This window comes from Notothenia rossii (genome assembly GCF_949606895.1).
Source record: "Notothenia rossii genome assembly, chromosome: 10".
In the NCBI taxonomy this organism is placed as follows: domain Eukaryota; kingdom Metazoa; phylum Chordata; class Actinopteri; order Perciformes; family Nototheniidae; genus Notothenia; species Notothenia rossii.
The window spans coordinates 21,059,651-21,085,030 of record NC_136908.1 but is presented as its reverse complement, the minus strand read 5'-3'; the positions used below and the strand labels follow the sequence as shown (position 1 = coordinate 21,085,030).

General features: G+C 41.2%; 2 protein-coding genes across 2 annotated transcripts; one reads left to right on the top strand and one right to left on the bottom strand.

The window, feature by feature from the left end:
• Positions 1-538: 538 nt before the first annotated feature.
• On the bottom strand, positions 539-21,951 carry psmb2 (proteasome 20S subunit beta 2). The gene is made up of 6 exons (XM_079654278.1): positions 21,810-21,951; positions 20,805-20,927; positions 20,563-20,633; positions 1,743-1,905; positions 1,372-1,421; positions 539-757 (listed from the first exon to the last, which is right to left on the bottom strand). Exons 1-6 carry the CDS (start codon positions 21,898-21,900, stop codon positions 656-658), a joined length of 600 nt encoding a protein of 199 aa, XP_079510404.1. The 5' UTR covers positions 21,901-21,951; the 3' UTR covers positions 539-655.
• A 206-nt stretch (positions 21,952-22,157) lies between these two features.
• cdca5 (cell division cycle associated 5) lies at positions 22,158-24,937 on the top strand. The gene has a single exon (XM_079654277.1). The coding sequence runs from the start codon at positions 22,177-22,179 to the stop codon at positions 22,942-22,944; it is 768 nt and encodes a 255-aa protein (XP_079510403.1). The 5' UTR covers positions 22,158-22,176; the 3' UTR covers positions 22,945-24,937.
• Positions 24,938-25,380: the final 443 nt, after the last annotated feature.

The following is a 25,380-nucleotide window of genomic DNA, read 5'->3' as shown; positions in this document are numbered from 1 at the left end:
CTGAAGCATTAGTTCTGCATCTGATGCCAACTCTGTGCAGGTTGTTTACCGACTGCTTCAGAGGTTTGATAAAGCTCTATTTCAGGTCATATTTTGGAGATGATTCAATTAACTACATGGATATATAGATTTCAATAATATCAGGGTTTCATGTTAACAAATACCTTGTTTTAATAGATATCATCCATTTCTTAAACTATATCACATAGCTTGTACATTGAATTTCCCCTACAGGGATAAATAAAGTAGGCCTTCCTTTTGCTTGAAACTAATAAATATCTTTGGTTTTACTTTAACAATTAATACCATGTAGTTTGTTCATTTGCAGAACACATTTTTATCATAAATCTACTTTTCACTTTTTTAAGGAACATCATATGTGCATGTTTGTTTTATTAGACGTGTACAAGCACAAGCTGTGTACATTGTACACTCACTGAGTACAAGTGCAAAAGTACACAGCCAGGAGGCTGTTCTCTTTCCATGTGCAGATGAGTAGACTAGAGAGCAACGAGAAAGCACCACAGGGACAAAGAGCTTGTATCTCAACTGTGTGTCACTTTTTATTGGAACAGAAAGAGCAAGGAGGTCAACGGTACAAAAAAAAAAAGGAAAGAAACGAGGGCGTGAGGGTCGGTTGTTAAGCAGTGAGCGGTCACTTGGCGCCAGAGGAGAGCTTCTCCAGGTCATGGATGCCCTCCTTGTCAATCAAACGGACAGTGAAGGAGGGAAGGTTCATGATGAAGCGCTTCCTCAGCTGGGGGAGGGGGGGGGGAACACACGAGAAATATTAAGATGAGGCACGAATAAGCAGAATGGATGTAAAATCAGGATGATAAACAAAGTGGGATACTGCCATTACTGAACCTATGTACGTTTATATACATTAACATGTATAAATATATAAATGAGGCTTCGGTGCAAGGTAAATGTGTATAACAAACGTTCCCTTTTTACTAGCCAAGAGCAATGCAAGGCAAGGGGATTAGCTAACTGTAACTCAAGCTAAGCAATACTTAGACGCATAGCTGTAACTTAACTAGGTGACATGGATCTGGCATTGATGGATTTGTAATGTTAGATAATATAGTGATTTACAATGGCAAGCTAGTTAGTATCCAAAACATACAAAATTAAACTGACTGAAGTTATTCTAAATATGATATACATTTGTTATGTAATATCATGTTGTGTTTTCTACATCTTGATTTTGAGGCTCATCCATGTGAGCCAAATCAGAGTTCCTGTAGATGTCACTTTTTTGCAGAGCTAAGTTTAGCAGAGGCTAAACAACATAATAATAGCTTAAAAAGGTGCTTGTAATTCCTATTAATGCAAAATGACAGAATGAGTTAAATGTATTGAACTCACTTCCTCAATGCACTTCTTCAGCAGATCCACGGCCTCCTCTCGGGTCAGATCTAGAACACACAAACAATCATATTAAAACAAAGAGGAAACACTTCTTTAATAGTTAAGAAATCAAGCAAAATAATATTTGATGCCACTTTTACAGATTCAACCATTATTTTCACTTCATACTGCCATGGAATACACATACAAATCGTACTACTCTTTGCATTTAGGTCCAATGATTACATTTGAAAGAGCCCTTACAGTGATGTGAGTCTGTACCTGGACTAGAGTGTGAATCCACTACAGTCCTGAATCATTTTCTTTATTTTTCTCTCGTCTCACAGGAGCGATAAAGAGAAAGACATCATGCATGAGGCATCACTGACCTGGTTTGTAGTGCTGGTCAAGGATGGAGAGAGTGAGATAGGCTCCGTAGCCGTGGGCAGCGAAGGGGGCCTTGGACAGGGAGGACAGGTAGTCCATGTAGTAGAGACCGGGGCCGTCCGTCTCATCGTAGCCCGCCAGCAACAGGTTCACATGGTAAGGAGTCTGAAGACAGAGAGGAGGTTTAGGATTCAGGGATGTAACAAGGTGTAATGCTTTGTTCACACCAAATATGGAGTCTGGCCTCTGGGATCCTTCGTGTTGATTCAGACTCTTGGGAGGCTGAGAGGAGGAGGGACTAACATGTAGAAACCAACGTTGTTTCTTTATGCTATTGATCCGGTTTACTATAGCAGTTTGTTTACTCCCGTAACATAGTGATCTAACACTCACACTTCAATTGGACAATTGTACAAACACATTGTACATGATAGGCTAAGGGGAGGGACATCTCTAAGTGGTTGATCAGTCACAGCATAGCCGGCCAGCTAACCAATCAGAGCAGACTAGGCTCTGGTTTCAGACAGAGGGTGAAAAGAGGTGCTGCAGCACAGGCAGTATGAGAAAAATAAAAGACGTTTTCTGAACATTCAAGTGTGTAAACATGTCCCAGTAGAGGCACAAATTACAAATATTAACCTTTCAATTAGCATAATAGGGCCCTTTAATAGCAATGAACAAATCAAAAGGGATGCCTGTACAACACTCCATAAAAATGAGGCATGTCACAGCGACATGAGGGTGCACACAGTTTTGAACAATATCAGGAGCATCTTAGGACTGAAAGGCTTTTGCAACGCAGCGTCCCTCAATTTAAGGCAAATTGAACACATTATGTGAAACCCGGCTCAGATTCCCTTCGTCCGGTAACTTTGCATAGATTGCATAGAGAAAATGTGCTTCCACATACATGTTGCAAAGCCAGACGTATCTCTACGGCACTTCCTCAGTATGGAGACGACGCCAGTGAAAACGTTACAGAAAGCTTAACAGCTGGCAACTGCCTGGATATGTAAACATGAGAATATGCCGTGTGTATTATTTCGTCATGTAGCACGATATGGCTTATGAATAGTTCTTCTCTCCAATTAGAGGTGCCAACATTACCATCAGTAGGTTTCAGGAACCAAATCACGTGATCGAGACATCTTACAACTTGAAAAGCACAACTTCTTTCTGCACTAATTGCGATTATTATTTAACTCCGATGTTCTGGCTCTGAATGAAGTGACTCTCACGGCGGCAACTTTAACACAGCACCCAGAACAGAGAGATCTCAGGGAGGGTAGCCGGGGAGAGTTGGAGGGTTTGGGAAGGTGAAGGGACAGAGGAGGTGAGTGTGTTGGAGAGGAGGGGGGAAAACAGGGTGTCACCGGCAGTGTGTCATCTGCTGGGAGTCAGCACCCCTGTTGCTCCTCCATCGCGCCCTCCCTCCCTCTTCATCCCTTCTTTACCTCCCTCCCTCCTTCACCCTGTGCCCTGGAGTAGTGCCAGGGCTCATTAAAAACTTCTAAAGTCGTTTCTCTTGCCCCCTTCCTCCCTCCCCCCTTCCTCTCTTATTAAATTACATCTTTTACGCTTCCAGCCTCTTCTCCGTTCTCTTCCTCCAAAACACTAATTTTCTCTCTTCGTTGTTGCAAGCTACTGTTCCTCATTTGAAAAAATCCCTTTAAAAGCTAGACAGTTTTTGCAGATTTCAAAACAACGTATGGCCTACATGTTTGACTGAGTTAGAAGCAGTGGCTGTGTCGGGTTAAAATGCAAGAATAAAATATAAAACTGCATTTTCTATCCTGTAGTGAGGCAACTGTGATTCATACGACGCCAGGCGAGTTGTGATCTGCGCACCTGCCCTCTCATTTCAATTTATCTCTGAGCAGCCTGCTTATTTCTGTGACTTGTGTGTTAGCTGTGTTTGCCACAAGGGCAAAGATGATCGTTATGCTCCCTGTGGAGCGGGCTTTAGTCTGTGTGTTAACGATGAACGCACACATGTGAGAAAGAGTGTGTTTGCTAGTGTGCACAACAGGCGTGATTCTCAGGATGGATATCTACGTGTGTGTGTGTGTGTGTTTACGTGTGTGTGCTTTAACTCCTCCGTGAGCATGTGAACGCCCCAGTGGCGTCACCCCCACCCACCAGACACCTGTCTCGCTGGTTACAATGTAACAATAATACGGACTTGGCATCAAAATAACCTTCCCTTCCCATGTCACCTAGGAGGGAAGCATGCACCTTGTTAACCCAGCCACCTGAACTCACACCCATGTTCACATACAAACAATACACATCATATGTTTTAACCCCCCCCCCCCCCCCCCCCCCCGTTTGTTTCTCAGCCAAACAAGGAGACCGTTGAAACAAAAGCTTTAACTGTGTGTTTCTTCTGATGCCTTCATCAGACACTAACCACCTCCAACTGTTTTAGGGATTTTTCAAAAAATATACTTTTATTTTCATTCTTGATGAGATTGATACCACCTTCAAGTACGATCAAAATGAAGCCGCAGCATGCACGAGCTTAGCTTAGCACAAAGACTGGAAATTGAATGAAACAGTTAGCCTGGTTTACAAAAAAGTAGCCGAGAGATAATCCACACCAAACTACCATGAAGTGTAGCTTTTAAAGTTAGTAACAACCATGACAAATGATTGTTGTAATTAGGCCGGCAACTAACAAATACTTTCATCATTATTTGTGAAAAATGGCAGCTACATTTTCCCATAACACAAAAAGTATTACAATTTACTAGTAGCTTTAAAAATGGCCAAAACAAATTGTCAAATCAATCAAGTGTTCAATCACAGTTGTACACTGACTTACAGGATTATTATTTTAAAAAACGTTGAACTGTTAATTTGAGAGCTTGATACTGTGAGGCAGGTCAAGTTATCGTTGGGAAGAGCCAAGCTAGCGGTTTCTAGTCTTTGTGCTTCATATTCAGTGTGAGAACACGAGTGCTATTGATCCTCTTAAACTCAACACAAAATAGGAAAATTGGCGATCTCTCCCTTTAACACATCATGAATGTAGGACTCCGAGCCATTTTTATATAAGAGCTTTAGCTGTTACACAAATTAAGGTCGCTATAAATCATCGCAAACTGATCCCCAAACTCTCTGCTGCCACGTTCCAGCACTCCCTCCCTCCGTTCCTTCCTCCCACTGCCTCCCTCTCTCCCCCTATTTTTGCACCCTGCCCCGGGGCATGTTCTCTTTATTGGCATTTCTCCTCAATCTGCTGTATTAATTGTTCATCTGTGCAGGAGCAGGGGAGCTGTACGCAATATGGCACTAGTAATTATTTGTTACCAATGTGTGCTCGCCCCTGCTACACAATATTTTACAAACCCATATGGGGCCAGCTGTAGACCACCAGCACTCAGAGGCTAACTGTTGCTGCGGCTATTGAAAATAAATAGCTTTTGTTTTTTGGCTTCATATCACAAAACATATGTAAACAAATGTAATAAAAGAAAATCCAAGTGATATTTATAACCCGTCTGCCTCCACTTCCTGTATCTATTTACCTCAAGTCTCACACGCCTTACATTCGTCAATTCAATATCAATTCTGTACACCTCTTCAATCTGCAATTCTTTGGCAAATATTGCAGCACATCAGACAGGAAGCTAAAACAAATAGAGGCAAAGCAGATGCTGAGTTTCAATGCCCTTAAAACTTTAGCAGTTGTTGTTTTGCTCTGCAGTGAATTTCATGTGTATCATTACCGATACGCAGGCAGCAGAGTCGAGGCCTCAGGTGATTCTGCTTACCGTTTTTTTTTTTTTTTCTCGTCTCCTCTCTAAAGCTTGAGTGAGAGCAGTACTCCAGAGGTTAGCGGAGTTGTTTTTGTGGACGGGCGGCTGGTATGTGAACGTGGTTTCGCTTACTCTGCGCCGACATGCTCTGCTGACTTTAGCTAACTACACCTCCCGGAGGTCTGCAGCCACTGGGGTATGACATCTCTCAGACTAAAGGACTCATCTGTAATTTATCCTGCAGGAATAAGGCCATCAGAATGAACAATATACCACTGATTAATTTATCAGCCAGTGGTTTTTAACCTAAGGCTCTGGATGTGCCAGTGGGATCATATGAGGATTTTTTTGTTTGAAGGATGATTTAAGGATGTTAAAAAAAAAAGAGAGAGAAAGATTTGATACAAAAAGCAGATCATTATCTTTCCTTTCTGTCTGGCCTCAACTTGAATCTGGAATGATTTAATCAGATTAATTAAAATAAAGTCCAACATGCAGCCAGTTCCCCAGACAGCGACTGAGCATTGTCTTGGACTACAGGCGGTGTATACCTACATTTACATGAAAGGTTGCTTTAGTCAACACATTGGCTTAATGTATGCAGTACATGTTTTAGAAATGTTTTGTTCGGGATCCAACAACTTTATATTCGTTTGTCTTTAATCAATTTTGGATGTTGTGTTTCCTTAAAGCAAACACCATAACTTAAGACTTCTTTTTTCTTTAATTGACAAAAGTATTGATGGATGTAGAAAGTTCTTTAAAACATATTATTATCCTACATTTAAAGAAATTGTGTAAAGCTAAAAATGGTATAAACAACTGACATATTTGAACAAGTGTGTCAAGTAATTAATGATTTACTTCCTAAATGTCAGGATGTGAAGCTGATGATTGAATATATTTGGAGTTCAGGGTTGAATAAAAGAAAAACTTGGCATTTTAAAAATATTTGTTTTCTACTTTGTAGATCTAACGGTATAAATATATGAATGTGAAAGATAATAGATTGATCTATGAGAAAATAAGAGTTGTGAGTTATTGTAGAAATTGTTTAACACTTCTTCAAAGGGAATCATAATCGACCAAAATAAGACACAAAATCAGGTCATTTTCGATCTTCTGCACGTTTTTAAAAGAAGTGTTGGGTTTAGTTGATGTTAAAAGATGTTCACATTCAAATGGACACCACATATTAACTATTCTACATACTCAAAATATTCTGGGGGGGAAAACACCATTTAAAAAAAACTGTTTATACAACATAATTTGCAAATGTCCGTGTACTCTGGAGGTTGATGGATGTGAGGAGAGCATAGCTGGAGGAAGGTGTGGGAAGCAGCGGAGAAACTGCTACTGCTTCAGTTTCTGAACACTCCTGAGAATGCAGCATTAGTAAATCCTGCACTCATAAAAACCAAATTCATAACCGTGAGGCACAAAGAAATAACGATACACTCGCAGCTTATGGCAAGACATGAATATAAATGTTATCCTCCACAACATGAGCAACCTTGACAGAATAAAAACGATCCTATAGGTCCTTCCTGCATCTTGTATTTCTGTGTGTATGTTGACTCCTACTCGTTCTCACACTCCGGTCTGTGTGCTGTTGTCTACTGGGCCTGGCTGTTTCCCCCTGGGACCCCCGCTCCTCCCCCTGCTCTACCCCTATCCCCCGTTCGATGTGTCCCACATTCCCTCCTCTGCCACACTAATTGTTTTTTGTAATTATTTTCACCCTTCTGCTATTGTGACAGGCAGCGGCTGCACTACTCTTAACAAATTAGTGCAAGAGTTACAATGCCAGGATACGAGAAGCGGAGCTGACGAGATCAATGGGCGTGACATCTCAACCCACATATGTCATCACGTACACAGACCGTAACGTAAGTGCTACAAGGTAAAAGCAAATGTAAAATAGGCAGGGCTAAAGATCATTAGTTGATCATTTGATACGGCCATGAGAAGAAAAATTAACTAGGAAATAATTCTTAAATAATATTCTTAAAGATTTTCCTTTAATGAATGCCTGTTGTGTCATCATCTATCGCACAATGATAGTATGTATGTATGACCCACTGATGAAGCAGCTCAATGATGAAAGCTATTGCATTTGTCGTTTTACGAACTGAGTGTCTTTGCCCGGGGAAGATCCCAATTGTTGACATTGTTTGGATCTCTGGGAACTAAGATGCAAAACACACCCGCAATAACTGGTTACAGCTAAATAGAAAGAAGCAGAGATAGAAACTTTAAAGTGGACCTATCATGCTATATTTGAATAATATAGTGTAGGACCTTACCTATATAAGGCATATTTATACTTTTTATTTTTCAAAATACTAAACAGATCATGCATTTTAGCCATTCCTCTTTTCGCTCAATTTAACACTCTTTTCATGGGCTGATTCTGTGAGAACAGCACCATCTAAAGGCCTGGCATATGTACTACAGCGTCTCCAGCGTTTTCGAACGGAAATGTCCATGGCTGTCTCCTCCTGATTGGTGGAGTTGGCCCAATAGCCGTAGCGCCACTTCTGTGACGTCATAGAAGTGTTCAAATCTGGACCAGTCTGTATCAGATCCGTTGCAGCCCCTTTTTAAGAGATTTGGGTATGGAGGAAAATAGAGAGGGTTGTGTTTTCTGACACTTGGTGAGTTCCCTGGAACACCGGGGACTAGGGATGGGTACCGAGAACCGGTACTAAGTCAATACCGGTACCTGATTGGACGGTATCGGTATACCATTAAGCCACTGGATAAACGGTGCTGCTATCGGTATATCCGTTACGTCTACTTCCTTAGTTTAACTTTAAACCATTCTGGTTGGTTGGGAACCCTCATCCCGTGTGAGACCCCTCTGATTGGCCACTGTAAATGCCACTCCTCATCTCTTTCAACAGCGCTCTTATTATTGTTGTGAGACTCACGCAGGCATGGCGGACAGAGCGAAGCGATCGAAGGTCTGGATGCACTTTAAAATAATGTAGTGGCGATAGTGCAAGGTGCAATCTATGTACTCAATTAGTTGCTTGTAAAGGGGGTAACACAAGCAACTCAATGAAGCATTTGCAAACGAGACACTCATTGAATCTTAAACGGTGCTAGCGATACTGCTAGTGCTAATAGTGCTAGCGGGCTTCAGCCGCGCCGTGTGTAAATGTGACCTGAGCGAAGGCTCGCAGGCACGTTAACTGCTGCGCACGGGTAATATGTTTTGTTTACCTGGGTGCAGTCTTGTAGGCACAACGCCTTGTCTTTTTTTAGTTTATTAACACCAAATTATTGAAAAGTATCGATAAGAGTATCGAAAAATACCGATACCGATAAGCAGTACCGGTATCAATAAAATCCTAACGATACCCATCCCTACCGGGGACACATATTCATGTATAAAAGATGTACTAAAGTGCATTTTGCATGATAGGTCACCTTTAAGTCGTTTTTAAGCAAAATGTTGGATTACTGGCCTGTTAACGCCTCTTAAATGTAACAATGTGCAGCTTTCAGTCTTATATGCAAAAGGTCATATATTTGGGCGTCATTTTGGCTTTATTCTGATCAATAGAAAATCTAAATAATTGATAGAAAAGGGTATCCTAATGTTTTATAAGCGGCACTTTGTGCTAACAAGTCTGCATAATGTGTTACTAGGGCTGGGTATCAAACTTCACTACTTTTTTAAAATAGAGTATTGAATGACATTCTTAAATACTTTTACTTCATCTTTAATGATTAATCTAATATGTACTGTTTTAGAGTTCTTTACCCTTGATGTGTTAAGCAGTTTGGCATATTTTGTTCTTCTTGTTTTCCAAGGGTTTTGTTTGTTGTACAGAACATAAAACCCTGTGAGGCACTTTAGTGAGATTAGTTTGGATAAACTGAATGCATTTCACTTTAAAAAAAGAAGAAGAAAAAGTTGCCCAACAGAGAAACAATCAGTACTTGATGGATATGTTCAATACTCTTGCAAATGGGGGTGTAATAGAAAGTCAACCGACCTTTAAAACTTAACCTATAGTTCTGAGTGATAAACTACTGTAAGTCTCAAAGTTTGTTTAAATATACGGTATAAATGTACAAAAAACAAGTTATTGCCCTGTACTTTCTGGTATAAAAGTGTATTTTGCTTCTACATGACTCTCAGGCCTTAAGCTCTGGAGATTAATGGTTTCTGGTTTATTTTCCTTTTGGTAATCTAAGCTAAGGCTTAAATAATTTTAAAAAAGGCATAATTCTGTTCTTACATATTTTTTTGACATATTTAGGTATTGAAGTGTTTCAGGTCAAAGCAATGCTAGTGTTTTATATGAATATACCCTGGAAAACTGGAGGGTAATGGTGGGAGAATCCTGCAGGCTCAGGTGGTTTCATTAAGTCTCAAAAGGGAGAAACCTCCGTCACTACTCACAACAAGCTGACAAATGTACCTGTTCGTCAAAATGCATCTACTGGTTCTCAAGCTGATAAGGGCACAAACAGGGGCTTTAATTACAAGGGACACATAATTCCCAGTAGAACGTCTCCAATAACACATCCCAGCAGTGTCATGTCATTAGAGAGGATTTGCCGCTGTTGTGTTCGAGTGCCGAGTTTCTTGTTTTAGCCAAAAATCAATACTTCCAATCAAAAATTAAAAACACATCTTTGAGGATCAGTAAACCTTCCACATATGTTACCGTCGCTGTCATTTGAGTGAAGTGAGTATTACTTTTTAAATTAATTTGTGATTATATCATTGGTTCCCTGCAGCTAAATGAGATTGCAAATGCAAACAGAGGATTGTAATTAAGTAGAAATAGAAATTAAAATATGTATAGGTTTGTTCACTAATTACTGTATAATGAATATGCTTAATTGACTAGTACAGAGGATTCATGAGATACTGTTTTGTTAACTGGGGAAATATACAAGATACAGATGTTAAATGTTTTTGCAATGGGTCTGAAAAATATTTTTAAAGAAGGGCTTATTATGGTTTTTTTGTGTGCATGTAAATGGTCTTCAAGGGCTCAAATCCAAAAGTTCCCTCTTTGGAATATCACACAATCATATCAGTCAGTTTAATAAAAACGAATTGTATATTACAGTAGAACAAAATATGGTGAATTAATTTGCTGGTTGCTCCATTATATCTAGAAAACCCTTTTGGCCGGTGGGAACTTTGAGAAACGGGTTACTGATTCTGTTAAAAAGTATGTTAAATTGTAGAGATTATTTTGTTAAATAAGAAAATACATGCATAGGAACTGATTGACTATCAAAGCGATTTCATTCTTTATCAAAACCCCCCTACTATAATTGTATTGGCTAGTTGCTGTGAGGACCTAAAGTGGACCAACCAGAAGAAATCTTCTCTTGATGCTCTTGAGTGTGCAGAAATGAGGTTCAAACCAGATATGTGCTCCACACTATGGTTATGATAATTGTCCTATCTCTCATCAAACTGTAAAACAAACAATATCTTCCCGAAGGAAACATTTCAAAGAGATCAAAGTTACTACCACCGCTTTAGGAAGCTGATGGCTGTTTAATGGGCTGAGAGTAAAAGACCATCGTATTTAGAAACTACCAGTGCCAACAGAAACACATTATCTCAGACAACAATTTCAAATGAGCTTGTGTTTGTGCAGGTTGCACAAACTCGAGCCTGTCAGGACATCGAGTCCACAGTTTCCCTAACAGGAAAAGGACCGGAGCTAGCATTTGTTCCTGGGTGCGTTGTGCGAGGTGCATCCACCTCCCTGCAGCACATACTCTACACTGTTGATACTGATCCATAACAGAAACTAATGCGCAAGTATCAGCCGTATCTCGCGTACCGGAGGGGAGAGAGAGAGGAGCGAAGGGGGGTTCGCTGCTCTCTCTCTCTCTCTCTCCCCTCCGGTAAGGTTAGGTAACGTGAGATACGGCTGATACTTGCTCATTCGTTTCCGTTATGGATCGGTATCAACAGTCCTGCCAGTAACGTTACTATATTATCAATACTACTTTAGTTATAGCCTGACTGATATATGATTGCTAACTTTACAATGTTGTGATGTGACGTTAGCTAACATTAACTGTAGCTAACGCCGGTCACTCACCAAGACAGCTGCTCTGTTCTCCACTGGTTCTCCACACAACAAAGCTCCATTTCTCTCCGATGGCCGTTATTTCTTCTAATCATTGGCTGCTCCTGGTCTCTTGGACGCATAGCAGGCTCATAATTATAATCATATGCATTCGAATATATATTTTCAACCTCTTCTGTGTCAAAACTAGCATTGTGATCCATGTTTATTCATACGTTAGACCGGCCGCTCTCCCCCATGTTACGTCACACGCGGGAGGTCACTTGGGGAGGCTTTTTTTATGCGGAAGTAAAAATGTCTTACTAAAACGACGCCAGATGTCACTGTAGTGTATATTTATGTATATATTTTTGAAAATCTAGTGTATTCATCATTTTCCTACACATTTCTTCACTGGTGTCTCTAACCTGCAAGTTGCTCTTTAAGTTGTTTTGTCATAAGACACTCATCTGAATTGGCAAATGATATGTAGCTGTTATATTTCATAACATTAAGAAACAATTGTATAAGCTGTGTTGACTGTGTTGTATTAGTAGTAGGGGTGTTGAAATTAATCGTTTCTACGATGCATCGCGATGCGGACGATTCTGCATCGATGCAGTGACAGAACATAATCGATTATAGCGATGCTATCTTTTCCCCCTTGGTCACATTATTCGCAACCTCAACCTTGATTTCCACTGTTACGCCGATGACACCCAGATCTACATCACCACCAAATCCCCTCACAACCCTCCCCTCACCCATATCGAAACCTGCATCTCTTCAATAAAAACATGGCTGACTCACAATTTCCTTAAACTCAACAGTGATAAAACAGAGCTACTCATCATAGGCACCAGATCAACCCTCAATAAAACAGGACCCATTTCACTCACCATTGAGAATTCGACCATCACCCCCTCCCCCCTGGCACGCAATCTTGGCGTTATCCTGGACCCCACCCTCTCCTTTGACCCCCATGTCAGCTCCATCATCAAGATCTCCTACTTCCACCTCCGCCGCATTGCCAAAATCAAACACTACCTCCCCCCCCGTGCTGCTGAATCCCTCATCCATGCCTTCATCACCTCCCGCCTCGACTATTGCAACGCCCTCCTCACTGGCATCTCCTCCCATTCCCTCCATAGACTCCAAATGGTACAAAACTCTGCTGCCCGCCTCCTCACCCACACCCGGACCCGTGAACACATCACTCCCGTTCTCCGCTCTCTTCACTGGCTCCCCATCAAACAACGCATCATCTTCAAAACACTCCTCCTCACCTATAAAGCCCTTCACCACCTAGCCCCCCCCTACCTCTCTGACCTCCTCATCCCATACAACCCCCCCCGAGCCCTCCGATCCTCCTCCACTCTCTCCCTCACAGTACCACCATCAAGACTCAAAACATTTGGCAACAGAGCATTCTCCAGATCAGCACCCCGCCTCTGGAACTCCCTCCCCCAATCTGTCCGCCACTCTCCCACACTGTCTACCTTCAAAACCCAGCTGAAAACATACCTCTTCTCCCAAGCCTTCAACTTACCCTACCCCCCAACCCACTGACTTCACTCACACCCCACGCTGTATTTCTTATTCACCCCACGCTGCATCTCTTATTCATACATTCATCAACTTTTTCTTTCCTCTTTTCCATTATGTTGTCTTTTGCTCGTTGTCCTATGCTTGCTCCCCCCCTGTGTTGTCCTTTGCCTGTTCATGTAATGTTCATGTTCAATTTTCTTGTCCAATATGTTGTCTTCTGCCTGTTCACCCCCTTTCTGTACTTTTAATTTTTTTTGTAAGCGACTTTGGGTTATTGAAAAGCGCTATATAAATAAAAGTTATTATTATTATTATTATTAGTAACGTTGCTTCCTGATTCTACGGCCGCGGCTTTACAATAAAGTTTTTTTTCCTGTCACTTTAATATCAATTCGGTCGGTGACGCAGAGATCAGGGAACAGACGTGAGAACGGCACATGGACACCAAACACGGAGCACTCTGCTTTATCCACCAACACAAGAACACCAGTCCAGAACCAACAGCAGAAGGACCCGCTCTGAATCAGTCCGTGTCACTGCGGCTCAGACACACAGGAATTTATGTTTTAAAGAAATACTCGCGTTACAATCATGTCAGGTTTTTGGTGGATTTAGTTAAGTCTTGGATTGCAGAGTATGAATGTCCTCTTGCTATTTTCAGACGATACATGTGTAAAGTTTGTGAAGGCAGGAGGAAAGCTTCCGCGATCACCGTCTCCTCTGTTCCTCCAAACCCGCCCTGAAAATAATGAGTGACAGGCTGATCGTAACCTGATATAAACTTTATTATTCACTTAATCACTGATTGAGATGATGAAGCCAACTTAATCTCCCACAATCATGGGATTTATGTAACAGTAAGACAGAGAATGTAAGTGTGCACCCACATGCACTATTTTTGTTTTTATAGGCTGTTGTAAATACTCCTGTTGTCTGCTGTGTTCAGACTCAAGTCATGTTTGTGATTAGAGATGTCCCGATCCGATCACGTGATTTTCAAAAGATCGGAATCGGGAGAAAAAAATCGGGGATCGGGATTTTTATTTTTTATAAATACTTTTTTTTATTCAATGTTACAAAACAAAAATGACCATGTTCAAGTCTTAAAGTCATCCTGAGGCCTTAGTTTTGGTTTCAAATTACACATCATGTATGTGTTGCTTCTTTGGGGCTTGTTTTCATAGACCTGGTTGCTTATTTCTCTCAAATCTGGCAACAGAGTGGGCAGGGCGCAGTGTCTAATTGTAGCAGTAAGCTAACGAGCACTGATAAGCTTTATTTTGTTTTGATCCAATGCTGCACAACTGAACTGATCCAATGCTGCTGTGAAAAAAAGAACCTATATCCATGTTGGATAGAATATCCAATTTAAATAAAAAAATAACCTTAAGGGACAACTTGAATGCTTTTTTTTCTCTTAATACATTGCATAAAGATCAGATCGGGAAAAATCGGTATCGGCAAATTGTCAAAATCAAATGATCGGAATCGGATCGGGAGGAAAAAAAGGTGATCGGGACATCCCTAATTGTGATGCCACATTCAGGACATTCAGTGTCCTTTTTTTAACAGAAGACCGTTGCTAGAAGCTGCAGCTAGAACGCAGAAGCATTCGTTTTTTGTTTTTGAGGATGGAACAATTTCACACACAGATACTGTATAGGGATGATAGAGCTATGCAACTGATTTATTTTGGTTTATAAATTAATGTCAAGACCTTTATGTTATTGATTTCTGAAGCACTTTCTAAATAATAAAAAGGGAGTTCATATGTATTTACTGCATGTATTCATTGATGAAAAAGAAGCCATGTGCTGTAATATAGAAAATTGAGGATGCAACGCATTGGTATGAATCGTGATGCATCGTGATATCAAATCGAAGACAGGATAATCGTAATCGAATCGTGAGACCAGTGAAGATGCACAGCCCTAATTAGTAGTGTGTATTAGGGCTGCATGATATTGAAAAAAACTGACATCGCGATTTTTTCCCCCCCTGCGATATATATTGCGGTTTTTTTAACTATATTTAACCGGAAGAAAGTATTGTCCTCCTGTGCCTCGCTCATTTTTTACCGGTGTTTTGATGGTCTGCAAACTAGCGGGGCGATGCCTGCTGTGATCTGATCAAGAATAATTGTGATTGGTGGTTTGCTGTGCATGCAGAGCCTGTATGTCACTCACTCAAGTACCCCTGACATGAGAGCCGCGCAAGTTTTCCTTTTGTAGCAAGCAGCCACAGCAGCCCTGCTGCTGTACTGGCTTGTAGTTAGTTTATAGCATAACGTTAGCATTTTGCTTCTGGCGACTAGATTTATGATTCAAAATTTATAAAAGTAGGGTTGACATGTGGAGATTATCCGGCTGAACAAAACGCGATCCCTCTCTTAAATGTGTGTCAACCACAGACCTTATTTCGAGCTATTTTCCAAAATCCTAAGGAGAATTTGCATTTGTTTTGGACGAAGGAACCGAAAGAAGTTTACTTCCAGGTTTAAGGACGCGTCACTGCTCTCTATCAAGCTCTTTATCTACTCTATCAAGCCCCCAGGAAGTGCGCCAGACTCTGAGTAGAATATTCGTTGTGGCCAAACGGCGGTACTACACTTCCTTTAGGTTGCTGGGCACGGAAACACTTTTTCCCATTGACTTACATGGGGAAAGAATGGTCTGTAAATCGTTGGATCATTTTTTTTAAACTAAATAAACTACCCAGTATGAACACTTGTATAGCCCTTATTAAAAAATGTGTTCCTCAAGTTGTAAAAATGTGCTAATAACGTTATTCTGAGAGTTATATCCCTCTGCATTATGAACACGCATCTAACCCACTGGACCGCGCCGCCCGGCACGTTCATGTTACGTGTTCAGCAGGTTCAGCATTACATGCGTTTATCTTTACCCATGGATGCACAATAACAACGGACCCATATCGTCTCACTGCCATCCCACGGAGCTGTAATAATGGATATATTGCACATGTTTGCTGTAATTCATCATTTGTAAAATATTATACTACATGGGCTGTATGATGATGATGACGACGTCCCTGTAGCTTCTTATTGCACTGTGTATGTATGTGTATATATATATATATATATATACACACAGTGCAATAATTATTTCATGCTAAATGAAGCTCTGTTGCTTGGATATCACTAGATCCAGTTACAGCGTAATATAAGTACATAACGATTTATGTGGACATTAGCATAATTACTAGCTAGCCGCTAACTGCCGCCTCGTTAATATCAAATCCATCATAAAAACAAGCCATTACCATGCTGTCATGAACGTGCGGTGCTGTTACGTGAACGCAAATTGACGTGCTTGATGTGAACGAGCATTTTGGTTAAAGTTGCGCATGCGCTATGAGCGCACATACCAATATGGTCTAGCTGCGGCCGCGGACACTACACGACACGCCCGCCTGACACGACACTACGGTGGCTGAGAGGCACTACCGTTAAAAGCGAATTGACGACATTACACGACAGGAGGACAGGTTTTGGGGTTTAGGTTTGGGGGGCAGGAAGGAAGATTAGGATTAGGTAAAAAGGTAGGGAGTGGTTAGGGTTAGGATGGGGGGAAGGGAAGGGTTAGAGTGAAGGGAGGGAAGAGAACTGCTACCCGGGAAACAGGATGCAACGCGTCATCTGTGAAGCTCCGCCCACGTTGAGCTCCCGTCCACGTCGAGCTCATTGAGGCACTGCCAGTCTATGGGCACTGCGCACTGCAGTGAGGGGCTTCTCGTCCGCGGCCGCAGCTAGACCCTTCTCAGCCACCGTAGTGTCGTGTCAGGTGGGCGTGTCGTGTAGTGTCGCGTAGTGTACTGTAGGCGGCCGCAGCTAGACCCTTCTCGCACATACGGGTACTTCTCAGGCATGCCGGGTAATCTGTGACGTTTCGCTCTCTCAAAAGTTGGGCCATTTTATCATCATGCGCCAATGAGCAACTCTCATAGGAATGAATGAGGCCCCGCCTCCCACGCTGTATCCAGTTCTTATTATACATCCATGCTCACTATAAGCAGCGCCATATCTATAAAGGAGTGAGAGTGACGCATAGCCTAAACCAGAAGCTGCATACACTCTGGTGGCTACCATTAGCAGCTAACTTTTGTGCTCCGATCTTTACATAAAAATGGAATTATGGATTATAAACAATTGCTTCAAAGCCACAGATACATTATTAACCTATGGATCAACCGATTCAGCCGCGTTTTTTCTCGTTTTAATGTCATTGAACACATCTTTTGATCAGATTGACAGCTACGGCGAGACGATCTCCCGTAAAAGCTCCGGAAAGGTACGTGTTGTGATGTCTGTGTTTGCTTCCCCTGTCGCGAGATCGGATCGCTTAGTGATGATACTAGGGATGTTAACGGTTAATCGACTATCGATTAATTGTCGAAAAGAATTTACTCGATTAAATTAAATTAATTGTGACTAATTGAACATTGTAATCTAAGACCGTTTCCCACAGGACGTACTTGAACGTGACCCGAGATTCTCGCGAGCCGCTAGAGCTAGACCTGTCACAAACTTGAGGCGGCAAAAAAACTAAAACAAACAATGATGAGGCGGTCAAAACGGAGTGGAGTGTGGGAGCATTTTAGATTAATTAACGATGAAAAAGACGCACAATGCAAACTTTGCGGTGCTACATTTAAATACAACAGCTCTACAAGTTCGTTAAGATACCACCTGAACAACTTGCATGTAACGTTAGCCATTCCGTCGCCTTCACAACCTACAATTGCTGCTGTGCTGGGAAGGCGAGTATGCGACCAAAGAAAAGCAGACGGCATTACTCAGAGAATTTGCGGGATGATTGAAAGAGATATAATGCCAATTAGCACCACCGAGGCCGAGGGATTTCGGGAGCTGATACAATTCATGGAGCCAGGATATAACATCCCTTCGCGAGCGACCGTGACTTCCAACTTGGAAGCACGCTACGAAATTAAGAAGGCTAAGCTAAAAACATGTTTGTCCGCGGCTAATGTGGCTCTGACGACGGATTGTTGGACAGCACTGACTACAGAAAGCTACATCACAATTACTTGCCACTATATTGAAAACGACTGGCAGGTAAAGTCGGCAGTCCTTCTTACGGAGAGCTTATCCGAGAGACATACAGCTGATAATTTAGCTGCCAAACTGAACCAGGCTGTGGAGTCATGGGGACTCACCGGCCGTGTAGTAGCCTGTGTGCACGACAACGCTCGGAACATTGTTTCAGCAAACAACCCCGCACGAGTCAGTTGGAAATCAGTGTGTTGCTTTGCTCATACTTTAAATCTGGCCGTCAATGACGGATTCGCTGCTGCTGGTGTCAACCGAGTAATTGGAGCTGCTGGCAGGCTGGTCAAGCACTTCAATCACAGCACACCAGCAACGAAAGCGCTAGAAGCAAAACAAAGACAAATGCAGCTACCAGCTCATCGGCTCATTCAGTCCTGTAAGACCAGGTGGAACTCTGTACATGCGATGTTTGGGAGACTCGTAGAACAGCGATGGGCCGTGTGTGCTGTGCTAACAGACCGCTCAGAGACCAAGCTTTCAGATGCGAGGACGCTGGAATTGAGAGACGACTTCTGGCAGCTTATGGAGGACATAGCGCCAGCACTAGAGGCTCTCCAATGTGCAACTACTGTAATTTCAGCAGAGACGGAGGTATCCATATCCAACACGTACCCCATCACATTTAGTCTGATTAACACGCATCTCAAGATGGCAAATGGAGACAGCAACAGAGTGGCGGAATTCAAATCTAAAGTGCGCACTTCGTTGGGGGAACAGATGAAGGTAAGCTATGGCCATTAATTAATTAAACTCTTCGATCACATTTGAGCTATATAACAGATTATGGGGTGAATCACTTATCACCAACACATTGTCACAGTGTAAACTGCGTTTTTATGCAGTTGTACCCTTGTCATGTCAAACCTTATTAAATAAAACTCTAATGCTAGCTTTCTCCTTTACTTAATTTTAACAGGTTGAGTCTGAAGACCTCACATCAACAACACCAATGATAGCAACGATGCTGGACCCACGGCATAAGCACCTGGGATTTCTAAGCCCAGCAAGCAGGATCTCAGCTAATACCAAACTGCTTGAACTTGCTATGGAAGAACATGTGGACTCCACATCAACAAATGAAGCCACCACTGGAGATGATGTGCCAGTCCAGGGAGCTACACTTCAGAGACACACTTCTGCTATGACTCTTCTACTGGGTGAAAACTATACCACCAGCAGCAACGATGACATTAAAGAGGAAGTGGACATGTTTCTGAAGGATGCCTCACCACTCCTTGATTCCAGTCCCACAGAATGGTGGAAAGTCAATGAAGGAAGATTTCCGAGGCTGGCAAATGTGGCACGACGATATCTGTGCATACCGGGCACGTCTGTCCCATCAGAACGTGTATTCTCAGCAGCTGGCCTGACTGTAAACAGGCTGCGCACACGACTTACTCCTGACCACGTTAATATGCTTATTTTCTTGAACAAAAATAGAGGGGTCTAGGTCAGGAGCCTATTCAAAACACATTGAGACAGGAATGTTTTTGTTTCAGGAGAGGTAGCCTATATCTTCATTTGACTGTTCTAAGGGTCGCCCTCTAATGTTACTGTCACCTTCCTCAGGGATGATTTAAGTTGTGTTCAGAATATATTTGAAGTTTCCAGGGCTAGTTATCTTACTGTTACCTTTCTCAGACCAAAGGGGTTTATAAATGCTGCTGCTAATGTTTCAAGTTTTACATATGTAGTTAACCAGATTATAATGTGTAGGCTTAATATTGTGTAGGCTAGGCCTACCCATATTGTTTAGATTTCTATTTAAAATTAATTTTATTTTGCTTAATGTTTCACATGCGACAGGTGAGCCAGTGCACAATTATTTTTTTATGTATTTGAATTTTCTGTGCTTAATTTATTTTGTTAAACTACATAAATGCCATTATCTGCACATTATCCTAACTGGTACAATAAAACATCAATTGTGCAATATAGCATGCATTTTTATTCAGTAAATAAGCAATATTTAGCTTTTTATGTTAAAGACACTATCGATACAGTGAGAAATTTACATTCTCAGGAAAAAAGCCGTTTATATCAGTTAATCGTTAATCGATCGATAAGGTCAATCAACTAATGATTAATGAATTAATCGATAATTTGCATCCCTAGATGATACTATACTTAAATAATCTGTGGAGTCTCCGCTTTAATCGGATATATTGTATGTGCAGTTTTCGATAAGTAATAAGGGTATCTTTATTTTGAATTCTGTGCTAAAGTGCGTTAGCATTTTTAAAAAAAAGAAAAATGAATAAAACCGCACGTCCCTGCGGTGTGAATATCGCGAATGCGCATATCGCGGTTATCGCCATGACACGTTATATCGTTCAGCCCTAGTGTGTATTATAATAATAGTTACCCTGCTTCTAAGGTAGTCTGCCAGATTCTTTCTTGTGAAGTTAGCGGCGGCTGATGGACTGAGTTCATAACCTGAGAAAAACAATAGAAAAAATATTAGACAATGTTTCTGGTCACTTCTTCTCTGGCATATACAATTTGCCTTCCAATACGGCAACTTTGCCAACATCTAGAGATAAAGGAAACTTTCAAGAAAAAGGAATGAATGTTTCACAGCTGAATTAACAGCCAAGGGGTCCTTACCATTCCTCATTTTGTAGAGCTGAAGGTTCTTCTGAATGTACTCTGCAAACTGTGCCGTGTCTCCCGCTTCTCCAACACACAGCAGCAAGATTTTCTCACTTAGTTTGAACATCTTGTCTTGGTCTGAAAAGCAACACAAAAACCCCACAATGTCTTTATCCTGTGCGTGTTGCCTTCCTATACCCAGTTATTCAGATGTGAATCTCAGAGTCCTAACACGCCTAGCACAATATCAAATTACCCTGATCAACCCCTTACCCCCAAAACACCATCACATAAATATTACTTTTATCCAGTGAGACATACAACAACAGTTGTGTTACTTCAGCAGCGCTGCACACTCTGTTTGGCTGACACTGTTGTGAAATTCGATTATTGAATACATGTATACATGAAGTTGTGGTGTAGTATCTAAATATGTATGTTTTCATATATATATATATATCTGAATGTTTCTGTGTATAGGCTGTGAAAAAGATATCCCCTGAAACATAAATAGAGTGTAGGGTTTCAGAAATTGGCCATTAAGCAACTCCAGGGTGAGTAACTTGAAATCAGTAAGCTCTTTCACTTTCACTGTCAGAAGCCTGACTTGGCAGCTAGTGCTAACCTAACTTATTTATTTATTTAAAAGACATAAAATATATGTAACTCTGTGCAGTACATAATCATTATTCTGCCCCTACACACATGCAAATGTGAGTAATGGAAAGAAATTGTGTAAAAACAGAATATGTAAGATTATCCGCGACTTTAACGTAACGTTAGCTAGGGTTAGCTTTGTTAGCTTAAATTCAATTCGGAATAGGGGTAAATTATGTGATATTAGAATAATTTGTATATTACACACCAATCTAACGTGATATTGGAATTATTTAAGCATGCTCTGTCAGTAACAGAAACTGGCTTAAGTGTGAACAAGAACTATAAAAACAGGTGTTGTTAGCAGGTTATAGCAAAATCAACCGACATAATGGCTAATGCTAAGCTAACGCGTTGTCATACCGTGTTTCATCTGAAGGATGCTGCTGGCTGCAACATTATCGGCGGCAACCAGGACGAAATCCGGTCCCTGTATCCCGACTAAATATTCCATTTTGTATAACAGGTAAGAAGTGAAGTATTCCTATATATTCTAGAAATAGCACACAAGTTCCTTTTAGCCTCGACTGTCCAGATTACACAGCAAAAGTTTGAGATAGATGGCGCGGGATGTTGTCGTCACCGGAAACCGCGACTATGTCCTTTCAACGCGACTCGGGCGGGCAATTTGAGCGGACTGCAGTTGTTTGTAACAGCCTTGTGGCGATACTACTCTACAGTGTAGAACTCATCTAAACATACTCGGTTATATCGCCAGTTTACGGTCAGTATGAACGAAGGGACGCCCAAAAACATAATGGCTGAGTTAAAACCCATCAACGGCTCACAGAGAAGACGGTCACCGCGGTTGAGCTCTCCTCCGGCTAATATCCAGGTTAAACCTGACAACAAAATGGCGTTTGCTGCTAAACGCTCCATTACTGTGAGGAAAATAGCACCCAGAAAAACAGTCGCACCGTCGGAGAAAAACAAGGAAAACACGCCCGCCCAGCAGAAGAAGCCAAAGGTCTCCACCCCGGATCCTGTCCCGGGCCGTGGGGGCTCCTCTTCGGCGGAGAAGAAGAAGCTGAAGGCCATTGTCCTCTCCCCGATACTCCCCTCCTCACCGCCGGGCCCTTCTCACCCCCAGCCCCCGGCAGTGGAACCAGGGGACGTGGTGTGGTCGCAGAAGGTGCGCCGCTCCTACAGCAGGCTCAGCGACCAGTCCATAAACAGCCCCGACTGCAAGGAAAACATGTTCGGCTTTCAGAACATGAACACCCCACAGGTGATCCGGAGAGTCGAGAGGCCGAAGGCAGGTCTGGAGCTTTCTGGATCCTTGTCTGGGCTGAACTCATTCACGTCTCTGCTTGACACGGCTGACTGTGGATCAGCCATACCTGAGATGGACCTAAACATCCCCGGAGTAGTTGTGGTGAAGCAGAAGAGAAGGAGGAATAAGGTCCAGCAGTTCAGCACCACAGAGATAGAGGCACTTTTCGCCCAGGTAAACGAAGAGCATGAAAAGGCAGAGCAGTTTGAGTTGCTTGTGGAGTAAATAATGTGACTGAAAGACTGAAGGATTTTGTTATAGCATACTATGTTCTAGCAGACATGCGTCTGAGAGGACAACACTGATATTCACACATGTTTTTGTATATTTCTAGCTTTATGTTATGTACATTATTTTGAGTTTTGTGTTGTTCAGTTAAATGCTCTCATTGTGTTTGTTTGAGACATGTTCTAGGTAGACAAGTAAACCCTTAAACCTGTTCTTTGTTTTGTTTTAAACATTATACAGATTTCTTTACTGTGATTTAAATATCTTCTATCTGTCATGTTTAAGGTCTAAAATAAACAAAAACAAATGTACTTATTTTTAAATGGTTTTAAAAGTTTTAATTGTATTTTGAATACCAAACTAAAATTGGAGCTGTAGTTTTGAAACGTTTAAACATTATTTTGAGTAATGATAACCTATTAAGGGATGTTTTTATACCAGCAGAAATACATCCGACCTTTCTTAAATATAAGAAGTCTATATTTTGTTTTGCTTGCCTGTAAATACAATTTCAACAAATCAAATCCCCTGATTTAGAGGGTCCTTCAGCGACAACACTGTCTATTTTAAATACATATTTGTATTCTGCCTTAACAATACATTTTGAGATGTCGGTTTTTGGTAATAGATCAAATTTTATAAAAATGAAAAAAACAATTTGCAGAGCACAGGCTTTGAAAAAACAACAACACAGTCCTTTACATATTGAAACATGACTGCAGTTAAGAGACTGTCATGCAAAACACATTAATATAATTAAAAGTGTTCTGAGCTTTAAAAAGTGACTGTTGGAGCTGTGAGGGAGAATGATGGCACTTGTTAGTGATGAGGTTAACCTGCGCAGGGCCCTAACAAGCTTCTGTCTCACAACGTCTATATGTACAGTCTATGCTAACAACACATTCCTGTATGCAGCACTGGTCTCCAGTGATAATGAGGCAGACTGAAGAAGCAGTCTGGGCGATCTGTCTGGATTTAATGAGAATGGTGGACAGGTAAAACATGTTCCTCTAGAGTCTCTTAAAGGTGTAAATGGTTGTGTTGCATAATGTGCTCTAACGAGGGGGAGTGATCAACCGTCATGTCTGCCTCTTAACTGCAGCATCCTCTCAGATCAACGGAATGGATTCATGCAGGTCCAACTTTCATTCATAAAACCAAAGGGTTATCATGGCTCTTACAATTTCAACATCACAAAAATGTATCATTTCTATTTAAAGTAGGGTTTCTTGATGTTGTAATAATAATATTTTACGACAGTTTTATCTTAGACAGTATGGGTCTTATTAAGGGACAGAAACAACTACTGCTGGGCTTTGAATGCAAACATTTTTCAATTTGTATTCATAAATGTGCATGGGGAATATCTTGTAACTAAAGAAATTGGAAATGCCAGTGATTTAGTATTGTCTTGGTATTTGTAATACAACTCAGTAAATCTAGCAGTACTTAAAAGCCGAAGTAAACAAATGCTCTTCCATTTACTATTAAAAAAATATATTTAGACATTTTATTATTATTTCATTCGATCTTTTTAGCACGTTTTGGGAGCCACTTGATTCATACTGGTGTTGGAAGTCTTTTTCCCAGATGCTCTTTATTCCAGCTTTTATTCAACCCTTAAGTTGTTTTACAGCACCCAATTAAAACAACGCCAGTGTGCCACAGTGCATACACAATAAATAAAACCAGAAGATATTTATATACATTTAAAGCAGTCACCCAGCGTAGTTTTAGGATGCTGACAAGTTATATCTTCACCTGTTGTACAAAACTTGAAAAAAAACTTTATAAACTATGAAGTTGCTTGTTCACATCTGCTGAAAGCACGTACACGTGCTGATATTGAAATGTAATTGTATCACTGTATACATCAATAATATGTAAACATTTGAAATGTATGTTAATGTTGTTAATTATTTTGTATTGTGATGCTTTGGCAACATTGTTTAATTTAACTTTCATGCCAATAAAGCCCCTTTGAATTGAATTGAATTGATAGTATTTGTGTGTGTGTGAGCAAAAGAGACTTATAATGAGTGTGTAGCAGCGAGTGAGTAAATCAACAATTTGCTCACGCATTTTAGGGTGTGCAAAGCCTGCTCTGTTTTCTTCCTCAGGTGCCGTTTCATGTTCTTACCCTTCATTTGGCATTTCAGCTGCCTGGGAGACGAGACATATTTCAACTTTTTTTTGCAGAGCACAACACATGGTGGCTTGCCTCTTTTTTCTGCATATTTTTAACAAGGTATTCATGTCTGCTTGTCACTGAAAGTAGAGTGTTTTGGAGCTGCCAAAAACAGTTATTGATTTACAATGCTGCTGTTGCTTGGCTTGTGAGTCTGTTCATGCAGATCTTTTTAGGGGAGGTTGGTTTTTTTTACCCTCTCCCCTCTTGCTTTTTTCCCCTCTCTCCCCCCCTTCCTCTCTCCC

Bases quoted from the DNA above. Each gene is read 5' to 3' on its own strand.
- cdca5 (XM_079654277.1), top strand. From the start codon at position 22,177: ATGAACGAAGGGACGCCCAAAAACATAATGGCTGAGTTAAAACCCATC.
- psmb2 (XM_079654278.1), bottom strand. From the start codon at position 21,900: ATGGAATATTTAGTCGGGATACAGGGACCGGATTTCGTCCTGGTTGCC. The intron at 20,928-21,809 runs GTATGACAACGC...GTTGCTTTTCAG, and splicing joins CATCCTTCAGATGAAACACG to ACCAAGACAAGATGTTCAAA. The intron at 1,422-1,742 runs GTCAGTGATGCC...TGTGTGTTCTAG, and splicing joins TGACCAGCACTACAAACCAG to ATCTGACCCGAGAGGAGGCC.